The sequence below is a fragment of the Notolabrus celidotus genome, chromosome 2 (genome assembly GCF_009762535.1).
Source record: "Notolabrus celidotus isolate fNotCel1 chromosome 2, fNotCel1.pri, whole genome shotgun sequence".
NCBI classification, from domain to species: domain Eukaryota; kingdom Metazoa; phylum Chordata; class Actinopteri; order Labriformes; family Labridae; genus Notolabrus; species Notolabrus celidotus.
In genome coordinates, this window is record NC_048273.1 from 11,443,380 (window position 1) to 11,460,373 (window position 16,994).

A 16,994-nucleotide genomic window follows, 5' to 3' on the forward strand; every position below is an offset into this window, starting at 1 on the left:
ATGAATGATTGGCTGATTCACATCTTTCTGAACATCAGAAAACAACCACTCTTGTCAAAAATACTAAATCCAAAGGAACCAAGTTAGTGCTGGGCGATATTGAAAAAGATGTTATCACAATAACATTTTTCATATCAGTCAATATCGATAATTTTTCACAATAAATATCAAATCATTCTTTCATATCATTGTAAAGGCAGATTTTTTTCTCCCGAGTGAAAGTTGAAGAAACCAGTTTTGTTCAAAGACTGTATATATAATGGACAGCGTCACTCCGCCTTTTACCATTGTACGGTTTTGAAGCCAAAATATCCTGTTCCAGAAAGCTGACATCTTGTACATTTTCTGCAGCCAGAGTCTGCACAATAGGGAATTTGTGTTTCTCCACGGTAACAAGCTCTGCCCTACAGCGTAGTGTCCCGAGGTCCTGCGGAGTTTCTCTCTACGGCAGCTGTCAATCAAAGCAAACCCGGATGTAAAACCCCATTTTTTAACCTCTGATAACTAATGAAAAAGAAACTTTTCTGAACAAAGAGGCCTTAAACACAAAACAGTCAAATAATAACTACATATCACCCCAGCATACGGATGTGAGAAACGTTCGTATGACGTGTATTTATTTTTTACAGTTTGACAGCAGCCCCATTCAAATGAATGAGGGAGACAGAGTTTTTGACCTATACTGCAGCCAGCCACTAGGGGGAGCAATTTTTGTGGCAGCCTCACTTCGAGCCAAGCGAAATGACGTCCATTTTATATACAGTCTATGTGTTTGTTAGCTTGTATCTGGGGTTTAGTTTCCTAGTAAATAGCCAAAATATCTTAACTAGCGAAGTTTAGTGGCCTTCCTTGTCGAGCATGTTTTCTAACTTCAGCTGTGTTTACATTCCACTCCAAACATCTTTAAGCCTGCCTACCTCTTAACCTGAGACATGATTGGCTGTTCCATGCCGACTTCTTCTTTTGTTTAATGTTGGGTGGGAACTAGTATTTAAGACACGCTAGCGTCCCCTCCTTTCCAGTGGTTGGGGGATGTAATTACAGGTTTAAATATATCAATGTTTTATTGAACATTTGTTATATTTATATTGAGAAAAATAATGTCACGATAATCATCGTTATTGTTTTATCGCCCAGCCCTAAATCCAGTTAGCCAATCAGAGCAGTCTTGAATCTGACCTTCGACCAGTTGACAGGGTGAGACAATGTCATTGCACTGTATTGGAATGGAAAAAACTTATTGCAAATGCTTCCCAGTAATCAGCCCCAACAGCCAGCCACTGAAAGCATTTATAGTTTATACACCGTAGGTCCGTGTTACCTACCCACAACTTGAACATTATTGCCTGAGAGAGGAGGAAGAGGGAAGAGGTAGAAATATCAGCATGGCAAGCGAGAACAGAGGGTGGTGAATGTCTTTGGTTTAGCTGATTTACCTCTCCTCCAATTTTCCATTTCCAAGTCTATGTGATTAAAATTGTCAAGTTTTCCTCTGCCAAACCAGCAGATTTAGCAAACTACAAAAATTGCAGCAGAAAGCAAGAAATCGGATGTATAGCAGAGCGGAGGCGAAAATCTAAGGAGAATTATTGACTCACCCGTCTCATCTCAGACAGAGCAGCCATCTCTGATCCCACAGGAGTCATGTATCCTGACATACTCTGCAGCCACAGAGAAAACAGTTACTGGCAGTAATGATCAAATACAGCAACAGTTACACTTCCAGCTCATGTCTTAAGTTATTACACCAAACTCTACATACAATATACAAATCAAGGATTTCCAGCAAGGACCACATTTTAAAAACAGACCTCTTCTGCTCGAGACCCCCTGAGCCCATGAGATACAAAGACACAAAGAAACCACACTGTGCTATAGTATATTATTACTTTTTATGTACTTATTTATGTGTGTTTTTATTTATGTGCCTTGCCTGGAGTCTGCAAAAATTTCATTATGCCTGCATAAGGACAATAAAGAATCTTGAATCTTGTATATGCACTGTTTGTGTGTGCAACCTACTGGTACAGGTGTGCCTCTTTCAGAGGGAGGGATCATGTCAGCAGTCAGGGCCTGAGGAGGATCGATGCCTTTGCTCACTTTCTGCTGGATGAGATACATTGCGAGGGCAAACTGCTCCCTGGTCAGCTTGCCTATCTGCCTGGTGTCTGACAGAGCCCTGCAGATAAATATTCAGTTAACTCAGTTACAGCAAACAGACTGACAATGATGCTGAGCAGAACTGGACTAATGAAAGGAAAGAGATGACGTGGGCTCTGAATATGTGAGTAACTAGTTAAGAAGGGTTTCAACTACAGTTTCTTCCAGAAATACTGTACTTGTAGCAGACATGATGCACACAGAAAAATCAGAGTAAGCTGTTGCCTTCATCTGAACGATATAAATTGTTTGAGTTAACATTGAACTTTAAAAGTTAGTACATGTTATATTACTCATTAATAAAGCCTGTATTTGTAGCTTAATAGCCATTTATAAGGGCTTGTTTGTAAAAAATAAATAAATAAATAAATAAAGAATGGCAACAAGCAAATAATTGGTAAATTACAGAAATCCAACACAACGCATATGAACTGTAAAGCCAGAAACATCAACAAGAGCATAGATGATGCCCTACCATATATGGGCGAGGACATTCTGAGACACTCCAGATTGCATAAAGATGTCCTTTACTTCAAGTCCACTGACAAAACCATCCAGATCAGCATCAGTCTTCAAGAAGATGTCATCATAGCGACCACGGTCTGACACTGGGACCACCCAGGACACCGAATGCTGAAACAGAAAAATTGAGTTTTTGTCTTTTGTCATAAAATTGCTAAATTTTGCTCTTGTGCAGGAAGCTGTTGTCAGTCTGTATGATTTAGAATGTTTTCAAGGCTTTAATAACAATTACCGGCCACGCCCATGAGTTATAAACCTTACTGCTAACTGTTTCTAAGTTTTGTGTAAAAAGTATGAATTACCGGTCCAGACTTGAGTGTGTGTTTGGGCGACAGGCTGCCGGTACTGTTGAGTGAGTTCATGCTGCCATGAGAGGGTGTGGAGCGCAGTGAGTCTTTTGGAGGAGGAGGACTAGCAGGCAGTCCAGGCGCAGAGCTCGCCACCGAGCCCAAACTCTTCTTCCTCTTAGATGGAGGGACAAGGGTAGAGGGAAGGAGTGCAGGAACAGGCTCCTTCTCCAAGGCCCGGTACACAAGGTGCATGGCCTGAGGACACACATAATGCTAGTCATACTGTATATACTAACTGGTTACATAAGTCTTTATAAAACCACATTTGTTGTTCACTTTGTAATAAGCGTTTGAAGGAGCATTATAGGATCGTTAGCTGGTTAGCATACTAAAAAGGTGCACCACTGTAAAAAAAAAAAAAAAAACACAAGTTTTACAAAATCAACACTATATAAAAATACTTTGTTTCCTTCCATGTGATTTGTAATTATAGACTATAAAGAGGTTTGCTGATTTAGATTTAACAAAGAAGACATTATCAAATGTAAAATAAATACTGGCTTGGCTTCAACTACAGTCAATCAATCAATCAATTTTTATTTATATAGCGCCAAATCACAACAAACGTTATCTCAAGACGCTTTTACAAACATAGCAGGTATAGACCATATTATATATTAAATTATTAACAAAGACCCAACATCAAGACAGGATAAGATCCAGCCCCCTCTTATAGACAGGACTTATCTCATCTGAATCCACCATGAGCATTGCACTTGTAGTATTTAGCTAGTTACAGCGGCAAGGAAAAACTTCCTTTTAACAGACAGAAACCTCGAGCAGAACCAGATTCTGCTCGAGGCTCAGTGAGTTATTGAATCAATTTGTTTCAGGTTCTTTACAGACTTGTGATACAACAACTAACAGGGCCAGTTTTGATTTGTTGATCAACTTCTAAGGGAAAATAAACTCAGTGGCCATGTCATGAAAATAGCTTTCATGGTTGAAGGTTCAGTTGTCATTCAGACCAACATTAGAGTGTGATAGAACTCTGATCTATAGAGCTCTTTCTGTAAATATTGAGTCCTACATCACTACTTTATTGACCTAGTCCTGTAGTAACTATCATACTGGCTCAAGTGATTGGTTTAATGCTCAGGATTCCACAGGCATGCACAAAACTAAGGAAAACATCCTTTGGTTATGGCACACTCCTTGAACACTTTGCAACACACAGGAAAATGTGCTTGTCTTTTCTTCCATTATTTTCTGTAATTACTATTACTATTATTATTATTATTATTACTATTATTATTATTATTATTATTATTATTATTATCATTATTGTTATTATCCTTATTACAATTATCATTATTATTATTATTGCTGTTATTATTATTGTTATTATTGTTATTGTTGTTATTATCATCATTATTTTTATCATTATTATTATCATAAGTATTGTTTTATTGTTATTATTATGTTTTTAAAATCATTTTCACTATATTTATTATTATTGTTATTGTTATTGTTATTATTGTTATTGTTATTGTTATTGTTATTATCATTATTATTATTATTATTATTATTATTACTCTATGGAGATATTCTTTGGTATAACACTCTGAAAAGGGGTTATTTGGTGTACCTACAATTAATTGCAAGGATATTAAGATTGAAAACAAAATACAGTAGTTCAGTCTACAATGAAAATTATATCACTCTCACCACTGCAAACTCATCTCTGTCTAGATGGCCGTCTTTGTCGATGTCACTGAGGTCCCAAACCTAATAACGAAAAAACATGATTAGGACATTCAGCATTGTTCAATAAGTGACTGAACTATAACAGATTATATTCTAAAACAATCAGTCAGTCGTTGATTCCTTAGGTCACTGAACCAGCATCGCTCATCTTATACACAATGTAAGAGTTGAGTCAATACCTTCCCAAGGATATCCAGAGGTAGCTTTGAGTTGATCAGGACTGGTTTGACCTTCTCTCCAGACAGCAGGCCATTGACTGGAGCCAAACTCTCAAAAATCCCATCAAATTTACCTTTCTCCTCAGGCTATGAAGGAAAAGACACGAGAGAGAGAGTTATCAGAAGGCTTGATCTTTAAATGTCAGACTGACGGAGCCTGACTCTGCCTTTTGATTTGATGAAAGAGCTCATGCTTAATCACAAAATCAAACGTAAGTAAGGTTTTACAAAAAAACATAATAGTGCTGATATGTGAAATGTGATGTTATAATGTCTAATTATACACTATTAGGAACTTAATTTCCTCATTACTTCCCAGGTCATTCTGAAAACATCTTTATTATCACATCTTGAATGTGTGTGTGTGTGTGTGTGTGTGTGTGTGTGTGTGTGTGTGTGTGTGTGTGTGTGTGTGTGTGTGTGTGTGTGTGTGTGTGTGTGTGTGTGTGTGTGTGTGTGTGTGTGTGTTTAAACAAACCCTAACAGCCCAGGGTAATTCAGTGGGGAGTGACACTGTGCTGCTTAGGGATGGACTGCTGGTGTCCTTCTGAAATCAGACAAAAAAATGTAGACATGTAAAACATATAGGACACGATTGGTTCACAAGCAAAAGACTGATGCTAACAAATTAATAATATGTGTTGCAAATATACCTACAGACAATAGCTGTTGCAATTCGTTTTAATTTAAAATATATGTAGATAGATTGAGCTTTTTAAGGTGAAGTCACACTCACAAACTTTGGGGGAGGGATAGTGAGGTTGAGGCTGGACAGACTGACTTCCTGACCGCTCTGAGCACAGGCCACCAGCCGCAGAGCTACATAGAACCCCTGGAAGAGAAAACATAGTGTTACCCATTTAGCATGCGTGTGGACAGTAAAAACAGTTTTTCTCTGTGTTTGGCTTCACGTAAACGCAGTTTTAGGTCACTGAAAATGGAGGTCCTGGAAAAAACCTTTTAGTCTGTATTAGTGGGGAAAGCTGAAACTGAGGTTTTGGGAAACACTGACGGCATTACCCCAACTTGCACATGGGATTTATTGTTTATTTTACTACCTAAAATATAGGTATATAGGTAAAATAATTGTATTATGCTCAATAGGCACCACTCCAATGACAGTTCAAAAACTGTTTACATTTGCCACTCCCTCAAAAAGCATGCCCACAATGGTGTTTGAAGTGACAGACTGACCCACTACTTACTGGTCTGGTAAGCTTATGTAGGCATTTTCAACTGTTTCTGTGTTTTCATGGGGACACAAAAATATTCATCAAACTCTCCCTGTCCCATTAAAGTTACTAACCATAGACCTTTCTGGAGTCCCTAAGCTCCCTTGTCTCGTAGGTTCCTCTGAGTCGCTGCCGTAGACGACCTGCTACAACTACTACTATTGCTATCACTATCTTTCTCATCACTATCATCTCTTTCTCTCTCTTATTCTCCTCTATCCCTCTTTCCAACCCCAACTCGGTCGAGGCAGATGGCCGTCTAACATGAGTCTGGTTCTGCTCGAGGTTCCTGCCTGTTAAAAGGAAGTTTTTCCTTGCCACTGTAACTAGCTAAATACTGCGAGGTGCAATGCTCATGGTGGATTGTGATGAGATAAGATTGAGTCCGGTCAGTAAGAGGGGGCTGGATCTTATCCTGTCTTGATGTTGGGTCTTTGTTAATAATCTAACATAGAGTTTGGCCTAGACCTTCTATGTTTGTAAAAGAGATAACATTTGTTGTGATTTGGCGCTATACAAATAAAGTTTGATTGATATTTTCTATTTCATGCTGTGGATTAAATCCCACTGTTGTACAGCATCAGTAGGTCGAAAAACTGAATAAGGATTTATAGAGAAAAGTGCCGAAAGACTTCTTGTCATCTCAAACATGAGCACCCTTTCTACTCTGCTGATTTTAGCTGTAGTCTGTCATGTGATTGTTTCCTACCTGTTTGTCAAGAAAGCCTTTGCCATCAGGATCCGCCAAATCCCAGATCTGAAACACAACACACAAACACACACAACAGAAAAGACTTACAAAACTTATAAATAAAACATTTGAACACTCATGTGTTCCTGGGTTTACAGAAATGTATTCAATCAAATGTAATCTTAGGATGAATAGCTAATGTCACTCATTCATTTACAACCACACCTTCACAGTCAGTCAGTGCGTAGCTACCAAAGGGATGTAAGGAAATGTGTTTTAAATTTCAGGTAGTGAAACCTCTGCCAACTAGGGCTGGGCGGTAATTCGATATGGATAATTGCCATGATATTCTTTTTCTCGATATAAATAGAACAAATGAGCAATAAAATGTTGATATATTTAAACCTGTAGTTACACCCCCCAACCACTGGAAAGGGTGGGGGTGCTAATTAGGGCTGCACGATATTAGGAAAACATGTGATACGCGATTAACGTTGTTGAATATTGCGATGACAATATGACTTGCGATAAATAAACAAATACTTAAGTATACAATGTTAATGTATTTCCACTTTGGATTTGCTGCTAACATAGACCCTAGACAGCAAGTCGCTTAGAGCTGCTATATTAACAATTAACAAACTTAGATTTAGTCTTAGTCTTTAGACGAAAATGCCTGTTAGTTTTAGTCAGATTTTAGTCTTTTCAGTCTTTTATAGTTTTAGTCACATTTTAGTCTTTCATTTTTGCTAAAACATTTTCTCTCTTTAAAATAATTAATGTAGTCCATCAGATATCGGTATCAGGGCTACCAAGTGTTTAAATAGTGAACATTTCACTCTTTTAACACTTGTGTAATATCTTAAGTTAAATGATTTAGTCTGTCAATGCTAAACAGTAAATCGAAAAACAGTCTCGATGTGACCACTATAAAGATATTTTGATTCTCTTGATTCAAATAAAACTCGTCAACAAAAGCTAAACATTCGTTCGTCAGAGTTTTTATTGTCAGTGATGCACTTTAGCTCGTCATAGTCTCGTTCTTGTCGTGAGACAATCAGTCGTTGATGAACATTTATCACTGTGGGCGTAGGGGGCACGCATATAGGGCAGTAGGGCTCCATCTGATTGGCCAAATACATTATCATGCAGAGGGTGAATACATGGCACACGGAGTACAATTTATCGCAATTCAAGCGGTCTTTTGCAATATGTATATCCCGCATGTTAATATCGCGATGGGTGAATTTTAGATATATTGTGCAGCACCTACCAACATTAAAGAAAAATTTGAATCTACAAACAAAAACTTCACTAAAATCTCATCTTACACAAAAGACCTGCTTCCTGTTTGCACTTTCAAATATTAGGGATTCAAGAAGCCTTTCAGAGTACTAAATCCCAGAGACAAGCCTACAAACCATTTGGTTTCTTTTAGGGGTGTCCCGATACAACTTTTTCACTTCTGATACGATACCGGTATTGCAGCCTTAAGTTTTGGCCGATACCGATATCGATCCGATACGATATCAGCATGAATCATACATACTTTTATTACTTATTCTGTATTATGGAATGTTAGAAAAGGCTTGATCAAGTGATATTACTCAAACAGAGAACAATAAATACAACACTTTTGTCGAATATCTTAAGTTAAATGATTTAGCCTCTCACTGCTAAAAATTAAAAAGAAAACATTCTTTTGTGCTGTTTTTTGTGATGCTGCTTCAAATGCGCGTTCAGGTTGGTCGTATTAAACATCCCCGGTTCTGTGCCACCACGGGAAACTTGTGCATGACTAAGTTTCGCACTGAGCTGCTGTTGTGTGAAACTGGTACGTGTTTTTCAGACTTAAACGAAAATACTGCCACACAGCCGACATAACTCCTACTCATAGCACACGCTGTTGTTGTTCTGATCACGTGGGCTCTGCATGCTGGATCCGGGAGCTGCTGGATAGAAGTGCTGGAGTGGAGTCTGGAATGGGCTGCTTATATCGGAGTGCTTATATCAGAGATTTTAGATGCAGGCTGATAAAATCCAATACTGGTTTTTGTGCTGATATCGGACCGATATCCATTATCAATATCGGATTGGGACACCCCTAGTTTCTTTAACTTTCACTCAGGAGCAAAATTCTGCCTTTCAATTGAAATGAAATAATGATTTGATATTTATCTTGATAATTATCAATATCAACTGACATGAAATATTTTATTGTGTTAACATATTTTTCAATATCGCCCAGCTCTACTGCCAAGAATGTGGTCATGGTCTCCTTTATTTATTTACCCCACATCCTCATCCTCACACCTCTGACTTGTTAAGAGGCCAACTAAAGAAAACCATTGCAGCTTTGCCAGACACAACACAAGCAGAATAGCTCAGTGGTAGTTTGTAACAGAGTGAGTGGATCATGCAGATGTGTACTGTTTCTCTGAGCTGCTGGGCTGCTGGGCTGTGAGTGAAATATGACTTGAATTGTGATGTAATAAATTATATCTTTCAAAAAATCCTAATGGGCAAGGACATCATTGTAAGATTGTACAGTCAATACATGTTGTGATGATAATGCACAACAACATCCAACATTTCTAGCACTCTGCAAGAGAGACAGAACAGGAAATAGAAATTGAGCCGCCTCCTTCAAGGACTAACGCCTCTGTACAATGGGGTTGCAATCTAACCGCAAAGGTAACCCAGCACCCTCGCCAGCAAAGCACCAAAAAATTGTGCATCTCTTTCACTAACACTGAAAGGAAATAAAAAAACAAAACAAAGAAAGAAAGACTGAAGGGGTAAAGAAAGCAGTCTCTCTTCAGATACGTGCTCATGAAGGAGATCACACTAGCAAAATGTTGGACTTAACATGTGTGTTAATTCTTTGGTTCTTATCTAATGTGTGCAACTGAATGTCTGGCAAGAAAGGGCTGCTTGGTGACTTTAGCATGTGATAGCTGCAAGCGTCAAATGTTGAATCTCATGAAATGCAAAGTGAGAGAAAAGAACATATTCTCAGACCTGCTGTTTCTGTTTCAGTGCATGATGTAGCCTTAAGCTATCCAACCATCATATCTGCTTCTAATTGAGCTGCCACACAATAACTATAGTTGAATGAAACGTGTCTTTATAACACTGTACTTTATCTAACTATTCAAAAATAATGACAGTATATGATTTAAGTTGGATTTTAATCATCAAGAACATATTATGCTTCAGTTGAAATCTCATCCCAGAATGCTCAGGACCTCTGACTTGGCTGAGGGACACCCGGCGTAGGCTACGCTGGGTGTCCGTGTTGCTCCCGTACCTACATAGAGGCCTACGCACATAGCTTATGTGCACCTCCAAAATGGAACTACCCGTAGAGTCAACGCGGACCGCAAGCCCTGTGATTGGTCCGCTCGGCAGCATTGTATTTCCCGCATTTACAGCACTTCCGGGATCCTGGACATCGGCCGTGTATTTTGTCTCCTCCTCTCTATTCTTCATGTAATCATGTCTGTATGATAAACAGCAACATGTATCAGCTGAAGATTAACATAACACGCTCTGAGTCACTGTGGAAAAGTAAGTATCTAGTGCTCATGTCCACATCAGCCACTGCTGCGTAGGGGCGACGCAGAAGTATAAATCAGTCTTTAATAAACAGCCAAAACAATAGATCTGTTCAAATGTCTAAAATCTTTGTTTGTTTGTTTTTTCTGCTTTGTCATTGTGAGGCTTCTGATGTAGCCTGATGAGCTGTCACATCTGCCCATGGCAACAATGTCACTGTGATTGCATCAACAACAAGCAATATTGAGCAATAACAACAGCAGCAGCAGCTAGTGTCCATAGCTGTGAAAAAACAAAGTAGGTGACTGGACAGATTTTTTTCAATGAACCCAAGATGTAATGTCCGCTTCAGGGTAAAACAAAACTGAAAACCCAAAGGTGTAAGAGCACAATCCCAGTTCTACTGATGTTTTACCTCTTACAACTAAAGAACAATAAAACGTAATGACCAGAACTAGGGCTGGGCGATCAAACGATAACGATGATTATCATGATATTATTTTTTTCAATATAAATATAACAAATTGTAATATATTTAAACCTGTAACTACACCCCCCAACCACTGGAAAGGAATGGGTACTAGTGTGTCTCAAACACTAGTTCCAACCCAACATTAAACAGAAGAAGTTAGCATGGAACAGCCAATCATGTCGCATGGTAAGAGGTAAGCGGGCTTAAAGACATATGGAGTGGAAAGTAAACACAGCTGAAACGAGCGACAGCAACACAGAAGCAAACGTGAATCCTACCAGCTCAAACCAGAGTGAAAAAATGCTCGACAAGAGAGGCCACTAAACTTCATTAATTAAGATATTTTGGCTATTTACTAGACTACTAAATCCCAGATACAAGCTAACAAACCGTCTGGTTTCTTCAACTTTCACTCAAGAGAAAAAAATCTGTCCTTAAAATGTTATGAAAGAATAATTTGATATTAATCAATATCGACTGATATGAAAAATGTTTTCATTATACATATTTTTCAATATAACCCAGCACTATTACAAATCCATTTCCGGCACATGCATTTGCACCCAGCATGCAAACATCGGCCAATTTGCAGAGTGTCCATAATGTCCGAAGACAAAACAGGTTTAAAGAAAATTATCACAGCCTCTTATCATTATGCTCCTTTAAAACCTGGGCACCTGTGACATTTGCAATTAATGGGTGTGGTTGTTGTGTACTCATTACACAAATAAAAAAGTGATTCACATTAGAGTCGCTTAAACTAGGGCTGGGCGATAAATGAACAATTATCCGGATATTATTTTTCACAATACAAATACAACAAATGTACGATAAAACGTTGATATATTTATGGAACGGCCAATCATGTCGCAGGTTGAGAGGTAGGCAGGCTTAAAGACGTTTGGAGCGGAATGTAAACACAACTGAAACGAGCGACATCGACACTGAAGAAAACGTGAAACCTTTGAGCTCAAAGCAGAGTGAAAACATGATCAAGTTAAGATATTTTGGCTATTTACTGGACTACTAAAGCTACAGATACAAGCTAACAAACCGTTCGGTTTCTTCAACATTCACTCAGGAGAAAAAAATCTGCCTTTAAAATGACATGAAATAACTATTTGATATTTATTGTGAAAATGATCGATATCCACTGATATGAAAAATGTTATCATGACAATATCTTTATCAATATCGCCAATCACTAGCTTAAACAATGGCCTAAGAAAGTCCTTGTTTTTTGCCATTTGGAGCAAAAAGGTGTAAATACAATAACATAGCTTGAAGCTAAATAATAGGTTATTATGTTAATGGCAGAAATTCAGTCCTTGCACAATCCACAATTAGAGCCTGAATAATTTTAGTTCACAACACACCAACACAATTCAACAATAACAATAACATTGGAACTACAGATACACTACACACAGACAGAGAACAGTGTAACTTTTGCCTACCTTTCCCAAAGTAACGTCAGGGAGTCCAGACTTTTTTAAGAACAAGGCAGCTTCTGTTGGTCCCACTCTCCCCGTATTCCCAGGATCCACCTAGGACCAGAACACACATTGGCAATTTCTTAAGTTGAGCATTGTTGCATGTTAAACAACAATTAATTCCTCATTTCATCAACAATAGGGAGCTCGCTCTTAGACATCTGACAACATCTCTAGTGTAGGGTTCAAACAAACTACGGCTACACTTTGACCCATCATCTTACCTGTCTGTAGAAGTTCTCATAAACAGGGGCCCCGCTTGACAACTGTGACAGAGAGAAAATATTATAGCACTAAATCAACCGCATGCTCTTCTCTCAATAGGTGAGGTTCCTCCATCTAACAGTACTGTGATCAGGTAAGCAATGAACTGTGATTTTCACTTCAGAGTAGGGATGTAAGGATATATCGCAAGACAAAAAATCGATACAAATAAGGGTGGGTTAAAATCGATTCAACAAAATTTGTATCGGAATATTATTTTTAAACAGTAGATGGAGCTATCTGCATTATACTCCGCTTGTTCAACATCATGAAGTCTCTTGCGCTGCTCTCTCGTCACTCGATGAGTGGAGGTGTTTTAAGTTTAAAGAATGTTTCAGAATCAGCGGAGACGCTCAGCTTGGGGCTGCAGCTGAGTGACAGGTCTCCACGAGCGCTTTTTTTCTGGACTGATTCTGACCCGGTTGCGCTCCCTGCTAACACATGACCACGTTTAAATGCTTATTTTTCTCAATAAGAACGAGAAAACTGGACACTGAGTCCAAAATATGATTCTGTTCAGTTGTCCTGTTGCAGTAAATCCACATGTTGTAGTCTGAGTCTTCACTCTATGACCATGCGTCCACAAAGATTATTTATAAGCCTGCTCCTCACGTTGATATTCAGCGTATTTAACATTTTGAACCCCTCAAGGCTGATTTATACCTCTGCGTCTCCCCTACTTAGCAGGGGCTGACGAAGACATGAGCCCCACATACTTGTGCGTCGGTGTGTCTGTGTCGCGCAGCAATTCTCAGCTGAAACGCCTGAGGGCAGTGCGGTCTCTCTGATAGCCGGCCGCCTGCTTCCGGTCCCGCTACGATCTCTGTTTACTTTTCCACAGAGTTTCAGAGCATGTTATGTTAATCTACAGCTGATACATGTTGCTGTTTATCATACAGACATGATAACATGAAGAATAGACAGGAGGAGATGAAATACACGGCCGATGTGCGGCCGATGTCCGGGATCCCGGAAGTGCTGTAAATGCGGGAAAGACAAAGCCGCCGAGCGGACCAATCACAGAGCTTGCGGTCCGCGTCGGCTCTATGTGGAGTTACATTTTGGAGGAGGTGCACGTCAGCTACGTGCGTAGGCCTCGGCGTAGGTACGGGAGCTACGCGGACCCCCGGCGTAGGGTACGCCGTTGATTCAATGCAGAAGTATAAATCAGCCTTCATTATGATCCGTAGCTGTTTAATACCGTCAGTTATACATTGGGTCGTGAGGGAAAATTTGATTTAAAGGTGACATATCGTGCAAAATCGACTTTTTAATGGTTCTCTACCTGAAATATGTTTCCCTGGCATGTCTGCAAACCCCCCTAAAATGAAAAAAGTCCATTCTGCCCCGTTCTGATTTCTCCACCTTTCTGTAAATGTGTGCTGAAACCAGCCGTTTCAGTTTTTAGTGTTTTTCTTATGTCACAACGCCATCCTGTGTGTAACGGAAGTCAGAACTCGGATCTTGGTCAGCCCATAGACTGTATAAAATACAATTCAAGTCCTCCTCCATTTTTCATCACCTGCACACATGTGTGCTAACAAGGAGCTTAGGAGGGAGGCATGCTAGTTGTAGGCTGTCTTAATAAACACAAATGTCGGTTTCACCTCTCCGTCAGGATCAGATTCTGGATCAAATTCAGAGGGTTGAAATAACGTGGGTCTGTGAGCAGCCGTGTATATTCAGCTAACATGTAAACATTAGATCAACGTGCTGGAGAGCCGAGGCCACATCAACTTCTTGAGGGGGCGTGGTCAGAGAGCTCATTCTCATTTAAAGGCACAGAGACAGAAAACAGCCTGTTCTGAGCAGGGCTGAAAAAGAGGGGTTTACAGGCATGCCAAAATCTGATTTCAAAGTGTTTTTTTGAGCAATAAACTCTAAAGACATGTTTTGTGGACCTCTTAGACCAATATATTTTGATGAAAAAGAGCATAATATGTCAACTTTAAGGGGAAAAAACGCATTTGGCATTATTTTGGCGTGGAAAACATTCATGTTTTTTTAATGATTAAACAATAATTGATCGTTAACATTTCCAAAGATCGATCACGGAAAACACTTGAAATTTACATCCCTAATTCAAAGAGATCTACCTTATTTGTTTTAATATTTAATACTTTAATTTGGGAGTTGTTCACTTTCCATTTCTGTATAATTGTTCTGAAATTTTCCAACAAGGTATTTTATGGTATGGTGATTTTAGTTTGAAAAAAGTGTGCAGTGGTTTTATTTGAGTTACAACACAACTTAAAATTGAAATAGGATTACTTTGTTTACAAATAAATATAAGAGAAAAAATATTTATTGCAACCGTCCATATCTGAGAATTGAAACAAAATAATAGTTATTTAAATTTTGAGTTCAATACAGTTTTCTCGAGAATCGTATGAATCGAATCGTGGGTTGAGTGTATCCTTACATCCCTACTTCAGAGCTAACCTTACACCTCGGCCAGCTGGAATAACAAGTGTGTGAGCTGTAATGTTTCTGACTCATCTATCTAGCTGATTCAAATACTCGTTGACCACAGTTTCTTGTTGAAGTGATATAACATCCAAGCTTTGCTGCTCACAATCAATAACAAAGATATCACACACCAACTCAATTCCCCTATAATGACTGTTGCGCAATCGCTGCAGGCAGGAATATCGCTCCCCTGGGTGTTCATCAATCTTAACGTTGACTTTGCTGACAATGTACATGAAGATTAGTGAGTTGACTCACATCATTAATTCAATCATAGCTCAGTGTAGCTCAGGTTAGCTCGCCCTCTAGCCTGAGGAGCATGTTTATCCGGCTAGCTCGGGTTTTGCTAGCTGCAGGACTGAACCGTAATATCTTGAATGCTTTGATTCACAGAAAGAAACGTGCACAAGCCAGTCTGTCTCAACTCTGTGTACAGTGCTCATGATGCATAATATCTTAGCATGTGTAATAATCAAGTTTAAAGTCTGTTATATCGTAGGGTTGTTGCTACACTGCTATGTTAGCTCGCCCCAGCTGTAGCTATCTAACGGTCTGAATCAGGCCTTTATTCCACAGACATCATTCTACCTTCACGTTAGAGCGAGCTCAAGGTCTGCCCACAGAAACATCAGAATACATTGTCATGAAGGAGACATACTGTGTCATGATGCTGGTAAATATCTTAGCTTTTAATTTGATTTGTAAATATCCGCATCTTTACCTGGGTGAGAGATGTGAGAGCTGCCATCTTCCCTGTTGCTGAGGGAACGCACCCACCCTCCCTCTCCAAGGCAACACTCCCCTCAGCGGCCAAACCCGAACCGAACCGAAACTCCAGTTAAGATTTTATTAGACCTAACCTTCATTTTCTGCAAAAGAAGCATCTTTTTTAAAAGGTCTGTTGTAAGGGTGTAAGCTCTTTACTTATGCTTTAACATTTATAAGAAAATGTATACATTTTAAAGCTGCAGTTGGTAGGATTGGGGTAAAAAAAAAAAACTACTTATTTTTTGCTGTGCTTGACAAAAAAAAGTCATAACACTCATCAACAGCCAATAATAAATTAGGCATTGTGAGAATATGGCAAGATCTCTGCCTCTTTTTCCAGCAATCTATAAATTCCAATTGCTCCCATCAGCTCTGACCAATCAGAGCCACTCAGATCTGTTTGTGGGCGGTGCTTACAGGAGCAGCGAGAGGGGGGGAGAGGGGTATAGCGAGAGAAAACCGGCGTGGTGGGGTAGTGTTGAGATTCGAAATCTCTTCCTGAACTGATGTTTATTCCAGGACTACCAACAGCAGTTTTAAATGTTTTAATTTCAAGCAACAGTGGCTACGTTTATATGAGACTTTTAATTCCTCTTTAATTCAGAATTAAAATTAAATCCTCTTTAAAAAGATTTAAAATGACCATGTAAACACCTAATTCCGAATGAAAATGACCATTCCGAATTAAACTTAAATCCAATGTAAGTGGCTGGTTTATTCTGATTTTAAATCAAAATTGAATAACTCCTCTATCATGTATACGTTCATTCCACTTTAAATTAATTCCGGTCGTTCTGCGCATGCTCGTCCCCTTTTCCTTTGATTCGCCAAAGTCCGGTCTTCTGCCTCCCTTCTCCGGTCATCTATCTCTCTTCTCCTCCTCAGCTGACGAAAGTGAAGCAGTATGTATGTGTCGAGCTGCTTATTCAAACCTATAATCAAAATCAAAGCGAAAGTTGTACTTATTGTGTGGTCTCCGAAAATGAAAAAAGCAGGAACTGGAGTCTGTTTTCTTCCGGTAAACGTAAATACGTCACGCCCGCCCCTGTCCAATCAGAACCCTTCCCAACCCCCAGACCTGAAGCGGAAT

The 16,994-nt window shown here is 39.2% G+C and overlaps 1 protein-coding gene across 6 annotated transcripts in view; it reads right to left on the reverse strand.

Moving 5' to 3' along the window:
- eps15l1a (epidermal growth factor receptor pathway substrate 15-like 1a) overlaps positions 1 to 15,937 on the reverse strand; it is a 48,518-nt gene extending 32,581 nt beyond the window's left edge. The window contains exons 1-13 of one of the 6 annotated variants that reach the window (XM_034710125.1): positions 15,858 to 15,913; positions 12,628 to 12,669; positions 12,368 to 12,457; positions 6,899 to 6,946; positions 5,694 to 5,789; positions 5,436 to 5,504; positions 4,919 to 5,044; positions 4,701 to 4,760; positions 2,985 to 3,227; positions 2,636 to 2,793; positions 2,023 to 2,179; positions 1,599 to 1,661; positions 1,326 to 1,346 (exon numbers count right to left, since the gene is read on the reverse strand). In XM_034710125.1, coding sequence (XP_034566016.1) covers positions 1,326 to 1,346; positions 1,599 to 1,661; positions 2,023 to 2,179; positions 2,636 to 2,793; positions 2,985 to 3,227; positions 4,701 to 4,760; positions 4,919 to 5,044; positions 5,436 to 5,504; positions 5,694 to 5,789; positions 6,899 to 6,946; positions 12,368 to 12,457; positions 12,628 to 12,669; positions 15,858 to 15,884 — 1,200 coding nt within the window. In that variant the 5' untranslated portion in view covers positions 15,885 to 15,913. Of the gene's footprint in view, positions 1 to 1,325; positions 1,347 to 1,598; positions 1,662 to 2,022; positions 2,180 to 2,635; positions 2,794 to 2,984; positions 3,228 to 4,700; positions 4,761 to 4,918; positions 5,045 to 5,435; positions 5,505 to 5,693; positions 5,790 to 6,898; positions 6,947 to 12,367; positions 12,458 to 12,627; positions 12,670 to 15,857 lie in introns of all 6 variants that reach the window. The other 5 variants (XM_034710163.1, XM_034710147.1, XM_034710133.1 and 2 more) reach the window with 5 other exon arrangements.
- Between the last annotated feature and the right edge of the window lie 1,057 nt (positions 15,938 to 16,994).